Source organism: Magallana gigas, chromosome 5 (genome assembly GCF_963853765.1).
Source record: "Magallana gigas chromosome 5, xbMagGiga1.1, whole genome shotgun sequence".
NCBI lineage: Eukaryota > Metazoa > Mollusca > Bivalvia > Ostreida > Ostreidae > Magallana > Magallana gigas.
The window spans coordinates 29,683,757-29,696,907 of NC_088857.1; the positions used below are offsets into that span (position 1 = coordinate 29,683,757).

The 13,151-nt window shown below is 33.1% G+C and overlaps 3 protein-coding genes across 3 annotated transcripts in view; 2 read left to right on the forward strand and 1 right to left on the reverse strand.

Annotated features, from left to right (window-relative positions):
• LOC105328942 (coiled-coil domain-containing protein 73) overlaps positions 1-13,151 on the reverse strand; it is a 131,031-nt gene that overhangs the window by 100,215 nt on the left and 17,665 nt on the right. The gene's annotated exons all lie outside the window — the stretch shown is intronic.
• On the forward strand, positions 2,530-4,573 carry LOC105328920 (inner centromere protein A). Its single transcript, XM_011429965.4, has 2 exons — positions 2,530-2,682; positions 2,889-4,573. Exon 2 carries the CDS (start codon positions 2,906-2,908, stop codon positions 4,451-4,453), a length of 1,548 nt encoding a protein of 515 aa, XP_011428267.3. The 5' UTR covers positions 2,530-2,682; positions 2,889-2,905; the 3' UTR covers positions 4,454-4,573.
• Positions 6,407-8,415, forward strand: LOC105328919 (eukaryotic translation initiation factor 3 subunit A). Its single transcript, XM_011429964.4, has 3 exons — positions 6,407-6,664; positions 7,125-7,288; positions 7,419-8,415. Exons 2-3 carry the CDS (start codon positions 7,154-7,156, stop codon positions 8,295-8,297), a joined length of 1,014 nt encoding a protein of 337 aa, XP_011428266.3. The 5' UTR covers positions 6,407-6,664; positions 7,125-7,153; the 3' UTR covers positions 8,298-8,415.

Here is a 13,151-nt window from a genome sequence, read left to right on the forward strand (position 1 = left end):
AAAATGTTGCCTACATCATAGTAAGACTAACGTCAAATTGTCAATCATACTACTAAAGTTACATTTGAATTTTGTACAATTTTACGTCATTTTAAAGGCCAATTGACCGTTTTTATCTAAAATGAAGAGTAAAAAAACTATATTATAAGCAATGTATTCAATATTTACTAGTTTTATAAGATATAAATATTGAATTCATTCCTTAAATATTTAAATATTGTATCATGTTTTATTGTTTAATGTTCCAATGACACTGTTAACATGGCTGCAGTGGACGAAAAAATACAGAACATTGTTTGATTAAAAATCTAAAGTTTTCACTAATTATTAAAAAATGTTTGCTTTTTAATTGATTTTGTGATATATTCATTATTGCAAAATTAAGAAACTCGATGTACATTTTAAGGAGAACAATAGCACAGGTTTCTGATCATGTTTTATTTATAAGTATTCAATTTCAACTGGTATTCCCCCCTACCCAAAAAGGCACTATATAATGTTATATGCAAATCAAGATCAGATGGTGCAGTCCAATTTTTCTATTAAAACTATAACATGCATGAAAATACCTTTTAGTCAGTTTAGAGACTTTATCAATTAAAGAAATAACAAGAAATGTTTGTAAAACACTTATGCCCCCCTCCCTTGGAAACATCTAGCTGCGAAGAAAACGAACGGAAACTACAAATAATTGAAATTTTTTAAGTCCAAGGCACATAACTCTGTCAAAAAATGCTTGATCGTACCCAAAGTTAAACTTGACCTAGATATTGTTATAAAAGCCTGTATACCAAATTTCATTTCAATATGTGCATCCTATGCGAAGAAAATAAACAGAAACTGCAAATAATTGAAATTTTTCTAAGTCACAGGGGCATAACTCTGTCGAAAATTGCTCGATCTTACCCAAAATCGAACTTGATCTAGATATTATTATAATAAACACGTATATTAAATTTCGTTTCAATATGTGCATCCTTTGCAAAGAAAATGAACGGAAACTGCAAATAATTGAAATTTATCTAAGTCACAGGGGCATAACTCTGTCGAAAATTGCTCGATCTTACCCAAAATCGAACTTGATCTAGATATTATATAATAAACACGTATATTAAATTTCGTTTCAATATGTGCATCCTTTGCAAAGAAAATGAACGGAAACTGTTGGTGGACCGACCGATAGAAGCAGCAAAGCAATATGCCCTCCCTTCTTCGAAGAGGGGGGCATAAAAATAAACAACATGCTGAATTTTTCGTGGTACTGGTATGTAAAATTAATCATTGACCTTGAAATTTCTGTCATGTTGCTTGAACTTTTGAACTAATTATACCATATACATTTAAGGTAATATATATAGCATAAATAGATTACAAGTTAATTAGCAGAAACATATAGGTAACTAAATTAATGTATCAAAAACAGAATTGGAAGAAACATATATAATTAAGTTGCTTAAAGTACAGACAACATAACACTGCATTTCTTTGAAATATAAAAACGTATTGGATCCCCTGATGTTTGTTCTGTACTTTGAGATAATATCAATAACACAGCTAGAGTTTGAGGTCAAGAAGCTTGAATATTATTGTTTAAATTCCAAGAAGTCTTAATAATACAGATGTTTAAACTCTCCAGGATCTATTAACAGCTGTCAAAATTCTGTAAAAATTAATCAGCTGAAATCTTGTGTGATACCTTAGCATTATGATTATATAATACGCAGTTAAATAAAAACAACCCTGATTGGTTACATTAGGTAAATGTAACAACTAATTCTCTTGTATAGACGTGATCACATGACATGGTGCATCTGCACTGAATTAAGACATGACTGGTCCCATTATTATTTAATCTGGCAGATAAAATCAAATGATTTAGTGACTTTGTAACCTGGTAGATATAATCAAAAGATAACTTAGTTCCTTTTCTTAATGAGGACATATTTCGGTTGTAAAAAAACCCCCAATAAACGTCGAATCATTTAATACTATTCACCCCTGATGATAAATCAATGTAAAATGAATGGGTCTCAACACAATCAATACCCGGAATTCCTCATTAATTACTAAAAACAATTAATATCTTACCATAAAAAGATTAGTCTTGACATAATTTAGCATTGCATGCAGTCTTCATTAAATTAAGCAAAATACTAAGTTTTATTCAATTTAGAAGTAAAATATTTGTCAAGAAGTCAAGATCAACTTCTAGGAATAACCATCCCATAAAAAAAGTTTTAACAATGCATGTCCTTTTTTGTTTGTTGCTCAATGGATTTTCATAAATATATAATAATGGTAGATGAGGGACACAATTTTTTTTTTAAGTCATTGAAAAATCATTTTGTAAGAAAAAAAAAACAATTAAACATCAGGAAACTGTCAATTAGGTGCAATAATGATACCATCTGTGATGGGAAACACCCTATCTTAACCAAAATCCACTCTATAGCAGAGCATTACAAAGCTGTTTTTGAATGTCCTTCAAAGAGCATGTCTCTCAAACAAGCTATCTGACTGGGTATAGTCTATTAGATCATTGATGGAACTCAATCAGAACATCTTATGTGTTGGCCATTGTTTTAGTTCTATAGGCACGACGCCACAAGTCATTCAAGACACAGCTGATTGACCACATCCAGAGGTGTACTATCAGATCCAAAGTTGTGGTTGTCTCAGATGGTAAGTAATTGCTTTTTTTGAAAAATACTCATAAGATTTCTCCTCCTTACTGCAAAATAAAGTTTTCTTGCAAATGTCTGTTTTATATTAGCTAGGTCTTGAAATGAAATTTTTTTGTGTATGGAATATTTCTTAATTATTTAAAAACATCATGTAAATCAATCTGGTATTCAATATCGACTGTGTCTTTTTTTTTTCTCAAAAAGATTTCATACTAAAAGTGATGAGTAAACCAGTTGCTAAAGATAGCCCTTCTGTGAACATCACCTACAAGTCATTGGGATCGAGTGGTAGGGAGACCGCGAGACGGGTCATCCCAAAACAAAAGGGTCGATATAAACCAAACAAAACTCTAATAATAGTGCCTAAAAAACAGTTCAATGAAACCTTCACACAAACTGAGGAGGACTGTGTTACTGATGTGAATCAGTTAACAAAAGCTGCCCAAGTCATTTACTCGTTCTGTCATTCAAATGGAGGGGAAATCCTGCACACTGAAAAAGTTCTTGAAGAGTCGACAAAGATCCTACAAGCCCTCTCTCTTCTGAACAAGTCTTTTGACTTTTCTGATATTCCTGAATCTATACCATTTACCAGAAAGTTGAAAGAGGAAGTCAAAAGCATAGAAAAGTGTCAAAAACGCTGCAGAGAACTTATATCTTCTGAAGAACTTAGAACCTTCTTACCAAAATCTAAACTGACAAGTGGAAACCTTTTGGTTCACTGCAGATGTTTATTGGAGGAATTCAGCCACAGAGAAAGGAAGTTCAGACAAGCAGTTCTTTCCATAGTTGAATCAGAAAACCTAGGTAAGACCAAAGCTGAAGCTATTTTATCACAGACTGACCACAAAGAGCAAATTCACAATCTTGTAGAAAGTGTTGTCGATAAACAAAGGGATTCCACTGATAAGGATAAAAGTGAACTTCACGAACAATACAAAGACATCAGCATTAAACAAAAAAATGAAATTCAGAAACTAAAAATGAGGGTAGAAAAATTTGAAGAAGAAAAGGAAAAAATAAATGAAGAATGCCGAGAAAAAGTTATTGAAATTCAGCAAGACGTCATTAAGTGCAATGAGTTTTGGGAGAAGCAGCAGCAAGATCTTCTGGAAAAACAGAAGATCTTGGAATCAGAAAAAATGAAAATGGCAAAACTAATTGAAGATGAAAAACATAGAGTCACTCAAAAAGAAAACGAAAACAAGAAACTCCAAAGACTTTACCATGAAATGAAAGAAAAAGTAAAGGAAATGGAAAAACTGAATTACAACATGTCTAAGGCTAGGAGGAAATCACAGAAGAAAACAGAAGATAAGGGATGCCATGCAAATCTGCGACCTGAAAGTGAAAATGTTTCTTGCCAAACTGACAGTGCTCCAACCACCATGCAAGAAACTGTCAAAACTGTCTCCAAAGCAATTACCACATCCACTCCCCTACCAGCTAGCATTCAAGAGAACCTGGAGCCTAGATATCAAAACCACTTTCATGGTTCAGTCAATAACATCAACCTCTATCAAATCTTCAATGACCGGGTGTCAACTTCTAATGCACACCACAGAGACTCTGCAAACACTGGGCGCAGCAGCAGATCCCATCTCCATGTTTCGTCCAGTTCTTCTACAAGACACCACAGAACTGCTCAGCACGGACATAACATGACCATGGACCGCTATGAAGCAAGTGAAATAGCCATGCGATGCGAATCCAACATTTCGTTTGCTAATCCTGAGTCTCTACATGGTGATGATTTTATTCAGGAATAATTTGAACACCAAATGACTACCAGTGCATTTATATCTATATCCTATGTAAGAGTTACACCCCTTTGTTCTTCTTTGAGTTCCAATGTTCTTTCAAGTTTGGCAGCATTGACACCCCATTTTTTTAAAAAAGTTTTTAAAATAATCATGCTTGGATACATTTTCATCAATTTATATAAATCTTCCCTTGTTCATATATTTACACATACATGAACATCATGCATGGTTACATAGAGTAATAGTCTCCAATGAATAATGTAACCTATAATTGTTTCCATTTCATTTGTTCAAAAACCTTTATTTTGTTAATACATAATTATATTCATGTTTGGGATTATGGTTCAATTTTAGCTTTCTGTGGTAATTAACTGTCATTGAGTTATATTTTTTCAATTTACTGTGGAAATTATGTGAATTTAACTCAGTAAATGGAGTATGTATGGGCAATAAAATATGCAAAGAGAATGTACGTGACTTAAATTGGCTTTTAATATAAAATTAATTTGCAGTCAAAGAACAATTAGCATTTCTGTAACTGTATCAATATCAATCTATATAATACATGTGATATCCTTGAATTTGAAAATAGACAATCATATATTACTAAATTTTCAATGAATTCATGGATTAAACTAATGAGGTATAGCGCCTTTTCCCATTATTTCGCCTACACCTGTGTTTGGACAGAAAGAACCTTTTACTTAAAATAGCTTCAGGTACCTAGCTGTCGCAATATGATTTCTGAAACCCAGATACTGATTTTAAAATGGTGTTTGTAACAACTGATCAATTTTGTCACAAATTTGGGAAACTCTGTGTAAAATGTCAGCTGATATTCGGACCCAGGATAAGCTAGTTCAAGCAAAATGCAATGGATGTAAGTGTATATAGAGTACATGTATAGTGTTAATGAAGAGATCTAGCTATTTTATATTGGGTGTGCTCATTGACTCAGACTGAATTAAACAAGATATTTTTTTTTTAAAAACCCATTGGCAAGAAGATTAGATACATGTAACTTAATCTCTCTATTCTTTTATGTTTCAATTTAGTGAAAAAAATATTTACTACTTGGTGCATTTGATCCAGCGACCATAAAAATCTAAAAGACCACTAGAGCATGTAACACTTTCGGTACATTTATTTTTAATACATATGGCTATATACATGATATATTAGAAAATACACTAATTGAAATATTTGTCTAATTTTCAGTACGAAGACCACATTAACCTAAACTAATTCAATATAAATGTGTACTATAATACCTGAAGAACATAATTTTAATCATATTTTGTTGGTGTAGAGTGGTTAGAATAGTCAAATTTCCATTTTTTTTTTTATCGTATACGAACTATTTTCCTATATATCCCTCACAAAACCTGAATATTTTAATGATGTTGTGCAAGATAATTAAGAGTTTATCAAAATGGTGTATTTTCATTTCTTTGAATAAATTTAAATTAAATAATGTATAATATCAAAAATGTCTGATGTTTGCCAAAGTGCTATATTTTAGGCAAAATCATATATCAAGTGCACTATACCTTTTTGGGTTAAAAAAATAAACAGCTACCTTTCTGTTAAATAATTGTATACACAATTCTCTTATAGTACAGAGTTTACAAAACCAAATCATTATTAAATAGCATTACATATCACATTGAACAAGGTTGATCAAACATAATGTCTAAAATGTTGAAACTCTTCACAGTACTAGACCACTTTAAATTTATCTTTAGTAACACAGGTAAATTCTAATCTGTTGAAAAGTTGTCCCTCATATACCGGTATACAGAATGTGGGGGGGACAAGACAATTGAAAGAAAGCTTTCTGTCAATAATGGAAATCGCTGTTTATGTATTTAACCCCAGCCATATATTCCTCATGGCCAAGAGTTTATTGATAGATACTCCAGATACGGGAGTTAAACAGCGTCCAATTGCCATAATACAGGCCAATACACGGTGTGGATTTAAATACTTTCGCACTCGAACTCATGGGATAAAGCTTTTTCGAACTGCCAGGTCATTTGAATCCAATGGATCCAGTGACGTCAAAGAATAAATGAACGACTGAAATATTTGACACAGTTCCAATTAAAGCGAGCATTTCAAATGTACCCGAAAGGTTGGGATTTCCCACTCAAGACGACGGTTGACAACTGAATGGTTCACTAGCACCTGACTGTAAAGGGTTCAGTAATTATAACCGTAAGTATCATTTTTTACAGCTTCCTTTTAATGAACAACAAGTGACACCACCTTCAAAAACATAATTAACTAAATAGGAAAATGTTTTTTGGAAGTTTTTAAATATTTTTCCAGAAGAGAAAAAAGAATTAAATAGCTTATAATGCGTATTAAATTATCTTGTCAAATCACATGGTGTCACAAAATCTATCATTATGCTTGAATAATTGTTGCGCACCCTATCTTTCTAAGCAAAGACTGTACTTAACAATGCCAAGATTTCTGTTTGAGCAACGATAAGCATGTTCCCAAAATAAAGATTTCCATATGTCACCTTTGACCCGATTTACGTCATATAACACTTAAACCAAAACCAATGCACCTCTCTTTGAACTAGATCATTTAAATGTCTTGGCATTCTTTAAAAGCTTTGTGTCAATTTTTAGAAATTTAACGATAACCAATGCTCATTTTTGACCAGGATCTTGAGTAAGGAGCACTGAAAGTAAAATGGAACCCGCTGAAAGACAAGCTTTACACACTGTAAAGGAGGAATTACAGAACTGTGCAGTGGTCAGTGACAGAATGCTCAGCTATCTCCTACAGAACCAGAAAATCACAAAGGCTGAAAAATACGAACTATCGGTATGTGTCATTCAGTCAAGCACCTTTTTAGTGGTTTAATGGTTTGATTGTAAATTTCTTTTGTTGCCATGGTTCAAAGTTAATTTTAATCAACCTTACATCTGCATCTATTTTCTTAATTTTTTTATAGAGACAAGGAGCCAACTGCCAAAGAGTGAAAAGAATATTACAGATCATGAAAAATCGAAGAGAACCCTTGAAAACACTCACAGAAGCTTTACTCCTGGATGTGAAAAATGACTACATTGTTCAGAAACTTAAGAAAAAGGTTCGATTTTGCCGCAAGCGTCTTCAAGCACAAGAAAACCAGACTTCCTCTTACTTCGGTCAGCTTGATGATGTGGCCGATGTTCTGTACACGCGTGGATATCTGACAATTTATGGTCAATCTAGAAAAGTCAGTGCAGGAACCAGCCACCAGGCTCTTGTTGACGACCTGAACAAGTTCGTTGAGGATGTGACCAAGTGTCGTGGGAGCTTGGAGCCATCCAGCGAGAGACAGAGTTTTCAAGAAATCATCGCTGAGTACAAAGAAAAGAAACAGCAAGAAATTGAAAATGCTAAACTTGTGTGTAGCAAACTCGTGAAAAGCAAAAACAGTGACCTGGAGGACAAAAAGAAGCACATTGCCGACTTACAAGAAGAACTAACAAAATTGAAAGTGGAAAACGAGTCTATGCGCAAGAAAATGGGAATGGAAATCAAAAACAAGGTGCAGGAGAATGTGGATCGTCTTCTGATGCTTCCCCGCCTGTCTCCCGCTGATCCCTACAGGGAGACGGAGGCGGACAAGCTGGACAAGAAATTACGTCAGCGATCCCTTGAGAGAAACCCAGAGCCGATAGAACACTCTGATTCTGGAAGTGAATATGACTCTGAGTGTGAACACGACAGTGAAATTCCTGGTCCGAGGCAAAGCACAACAACTCAGAAAGGATCCAAGATTGTCCACAACTATAACATCTACAACAATCACATGTACAGCAGTGCCAAAGTGTTTCAAAATTAGTGTCTTATCTAAGACTTTTTAACAGAGTAGCTTTAAAGTTGCTGCATTGTTATATCTTTTCTATTGTACAAAGACTTGTTATTTATTTTGTTATATGATTAAAGTTGTTGAAAATAAATTCTCTTTTCATTCTTTTTTTCTTTCCTGACGGAATTCCTATTTCTTGAGAACTAAGAGAAGGTTTAAGATTCCCTGCCAAAAATTCTGACCAAGAACTTGGTTTCTAGCCAATGTCAATACTGACCATGGACAACCAATAGTTCAGTGAATATCAGAGGATAAAGAGACCACCCTGCTATTAGAATGCCTCTGTAGATTAACAGGATTCTAACCTGGTAAGGAGCTATTGGAATTGGAAGTCCAGTCTAGTGTATGTTAAATATCCTAGGTACATAGGAAAGTTCACTTCTTTGGATGAATGCCAATAGTAAGACTAACATTTGCAAACACCATATTTTGTTGATGTCCAGCTCTAAATTGAGGACAAATCATTTTAATGAAACTAACACATGCACATTAAGTTACAAAATCTACATTTTCATTATATATATCAGTAAGATTTCTTTGAAATCTACATCTGACCTCTTAACCATTTTTTTCTTTTGAAACTATTTTGCAATGATGTTAAGTCTGACAATTAATTCAAGAAAGAACACAGATCTAATTTTTGAGAAATCAAAGTTTTATTAAATAGTTTTAAATATCATGTAAGTTTACAAATTATGATCATTCTGAATACTACGGTAAGTTACCATACTCTCTGAAATTTGTCCCTGTATACCATGAACTATTCTGCTGTGTGATTTCTAAATTTTGAAACCTATATTTATTCCTCCAGTATCACTGATGGCTGGAAATAAAATTAGAGCCAATGCATCCATCTTTAAAATGACAGTTTAAGAGAAAAATTGAAGAAATATCATTTTCTACAGGTAAAAAAAAAAATGCAATGAGTCATTAGATTTAGTTTTTGCATATCTGATACCAATTGAGTTTAATATCTCTCACAACAATGGATATTTGAACTCATAAAAGAACACAAGTGAAGAAATTGCATCAGATTTATAACCACTTCTCAAATAATAAAGCTTTGAACTTAAGGATTGGTACCCAACTTAATTTCAATAGGAGAAACTGTATCATGCTCAGTTTTTAAGATTATTACATGACCAAATCTGACAATATGCAATCTATTGAATAAAATCAGTTGAGACACAGGGTTCCTGCTTGTAATATTGCACATGCAAAGGAATTAGTCTTGGTAACCATCATAAATGTAAGCCATTTAGTGATTTTAAATCTCCATATGGAGATGACTCATCTATGGGTATTAGGTGTACTTAAATAGTGTTTGAATAAGAATAAAGCATATTGATCTCTTTCATTTTCTGCTACACTAGGCATGTTAAAGTTAAAACCATGGTCAATGAGTATCGCAATTATTCTTGTTAATTAATGATTTTCTATAGTTTATGCTCAGAGTCTTTTGATTGGCTGATTAGTCCCCTTTACAAGACCATGTCGAATATTGTTAAGTTTTACAGAAGTGCAATAACAACCCAATATTGGTCAGACAAAACAACACAATTAATTAGTTACTCAAAGAATACTATCTGGCCCCTGAAAGACAATATCATAGTCTGATAAACATCCAATTATGCCTCCCTATAAAATTGGAACCCACAAAACTTGAATACCTTGCACCTGTTCTTTAGAGTTACCTTGCTGTGGTGGAATGCCTTCAACATTATATGTACTTTAACCATTTCCTAACTATAAGCAAAAAACATGTCAGAGAGTGCAGTAGATCTGGTTTGACACATTGTAAACAGGCATGCAGTGCTGAATGCTGCTTTGTCCATTATTATTGCAGATTGATTATATTTCATTGTGTATTCATTTAAGATTTTTGGTGGAAAGCATGTATATGTACCCAACTCTGCTAAATCAAGTACATCACTCAATGTCATGCATATATGCATGTAAATAGATACATTCAGAAATGCTCTTTATCAAATGTATACTAAAATGTCGAAAAGTTAATTTCTGCAAAATATTGTAGGCATGTAAATGCTTATAAAAAATGCCTTATGCAGCAATGTATGAAATTTAATAATCAATATTCGAGCCTGGATGTACTTACTTTATTATTTTATGACCAAGCAACTTTCAGACTTCTCATAACAAATTAACAATCAATTAATCTTAAATCTACAAAATCTTGTCTCCTTGTTTTTACGAGTTGATGTATATCAACTCAGTATAGTCACTGCAAAGGGGTTTCCCATGACTGGGTTAAATCACATTTTCGTATTGATGGTCAAACTAATTAATATATCAATTATCAAAATGCAATGATATGAATCATGAAAGAATGACTTCTTTTAATTTACCGGAGCTAAACTTTCTTTTCAACGTATTTTAATCAACAGAAAATCATGATTTTGTTTTTGTTAATTGATATCTATCCGCACAAGAATATAGGTCCAAGGAAAATCTCCTAACACATTTCATATACTAAAGATACATTATTGTTGCCTACCCGCGCTGTAATCGCTTTTATGCATATGAGCTCAGCTCAGTGGTGGACGTTTAACGTTTTCCTACACAAGAGTTGAAATTCAAAAACATGAATGCGTTTCATTACTTACACTTTATCAAACGTGAAATGATTTTAGTGTGACAAAACAAAGAGTTGAAGCACAAGAGTTGAAAATAATCAAGAGCTGGGGGGTCTATGTGGTTTGATCTTTCGTCGAGTTGAAGGTCAGTGTGGCCCTGCAACATGCACATCGGGAACTGCGCGCCTGTTTAAATACGTCATAGATTATAAATAGATTATCGTGGTAGTTACTGTGTGCGATATATAGTTTTGAGCAGCGTTGATTAAGGTGGCAGGGAACAGTTTTTTTGATACAATTCATTGTAGCCAAGGGATGCATGTCTTCGGAACTCTGTAACTAGAATTTCCTCAGTTCCCATTCAGCACAAATACCTTTAATTCACTCTTTATAAGGCCAATCACCAATTTCTGAAGAAAATTACTAATCAAAACCTGTAAAATTCTCTACATACTGGTTTTTATGAGATTTTGACCCTTTCATATTTTGCTAATTTTTCATGATTTTTCAGCTTTTTAGACCACCCCCAGCTAATTCCCTGCAGAGGGTTGACCTTCCGTACCGCGTGCATGTTGCACTATCACATGTCACAAACTTACCGGTGTATAGTTTTCAATGTCCCATCCAACTACTTTTCGTGTTATTTTACCTCCCGTCTGTAACTTGCAATTTCACTGTGTAAAGTCAGCACGACAGTCATAGCCGCAGGTTTCGCATTTTACTTCTGATTCTCATGTACCTAACATAAGGGGCCTACATATTGCATATCAATTTCAACAAGAGACACCCCTCTAACTATTGATAATCAGTAAAAATCATTTCATGAATTTTAGCAACAGTACTCATAAGCCTTCAAGTACAGCAACTCTCAATTTTACAAAAATATTGACCGGGTACTTTATTCGAAACTGTCCCTTGCTACCTAAGAAATAGTATCATACACATGATGTTTTTTTTTACAAATCGGTTTGATAAACAGAGGCAAACTATTTTACCCCAGGCTATAGAATGGCAGTTTGTAGTTAATTGTGTGCAATTTGGACATGAGTAGAATTTTGTCATTTTTTATTTTTTTTTTTGCTTTTTGGTGTAATTATTTGAATTTTATATTAGTATATTATAGTTATATAGCAATGTAGAATAACTTTAAATGCTATATGATAAAAACAACAAGACTGAAATCTACAATTTAAGCCCCGTTTATCGATTGGTCAAATTATGCAGCAATGTTTAACCTAAGATAAATCACGGACTGCACGGAATATAATCATGGAGACGATTTTGGTGTTTCTTTTAGCTAACGTACTGATGTACATGAACAGTAATTTTGTGAATTTTACTTACTTTTTACAATCAATTTATTAATTTGTTAAGAAGATGTAAATAAAAACAATAAAATGCCTCTTTGATGATTCATGTGGGATATGAAGGTAGCGCTCAATGGAGAAAAAATTTACATAACCCGTAACGCGGATAATGTATTTTTCTGCTATGTCGCCACCTCCATATCCCACATGAATCACAAAAGAAAGCATTTTATTGTTTGGATATAACACAGGTACCTGACGTTTTTAAAAAAAAAATTCTCTAAAGAAAGAATTCTAAAGAGAAAAGTTTAAAACGTCACGTGCATGTGATTTATAAAACCCTTTAAAATCTTGTGTCCATGTAGTTTGTAAAAATGGTTTGAAATGTAATGTTAAAATGAACAAGGTTCTGAGAAGAAGTATAATAAGTTGAGGAATGACAGAAAAAGAGACCATCATTTGATCATATTGACGGTTTGCTTTCATTGAAAATAGATACGATAAATCACAGGCACAGACGTTGTATTTTTTCATAATACAAAATGTATAGTTACGTACGCTCTACCTAATAATAAGGTATCGGTATAGAAGGTAACTATATAAAATTAATTATGAGAAAGATATATATAACATTAGTTAAAGGTGGCCGATTGAATGAACTTAACATTTGTATTGATCGTCATAACAATACAAACCACCTGTTTAAAGCTACTTTTTTTAAAGTAGATCCTGATTTAAAGGTTTATTTACTTTCGTGTGTACTTTGATTTAAGCAAGTACATCTTAGTGTAAAATTACTAGATTTATTTATAAATGTAAGAAAACAGACTTGAATAAATACTGATAATGGCAATATATTAGAAATGAGGTAGTGAAATATAATAATACTGCTAGGAGCATGTTGTGTCCAATGACTGTAACAAGTA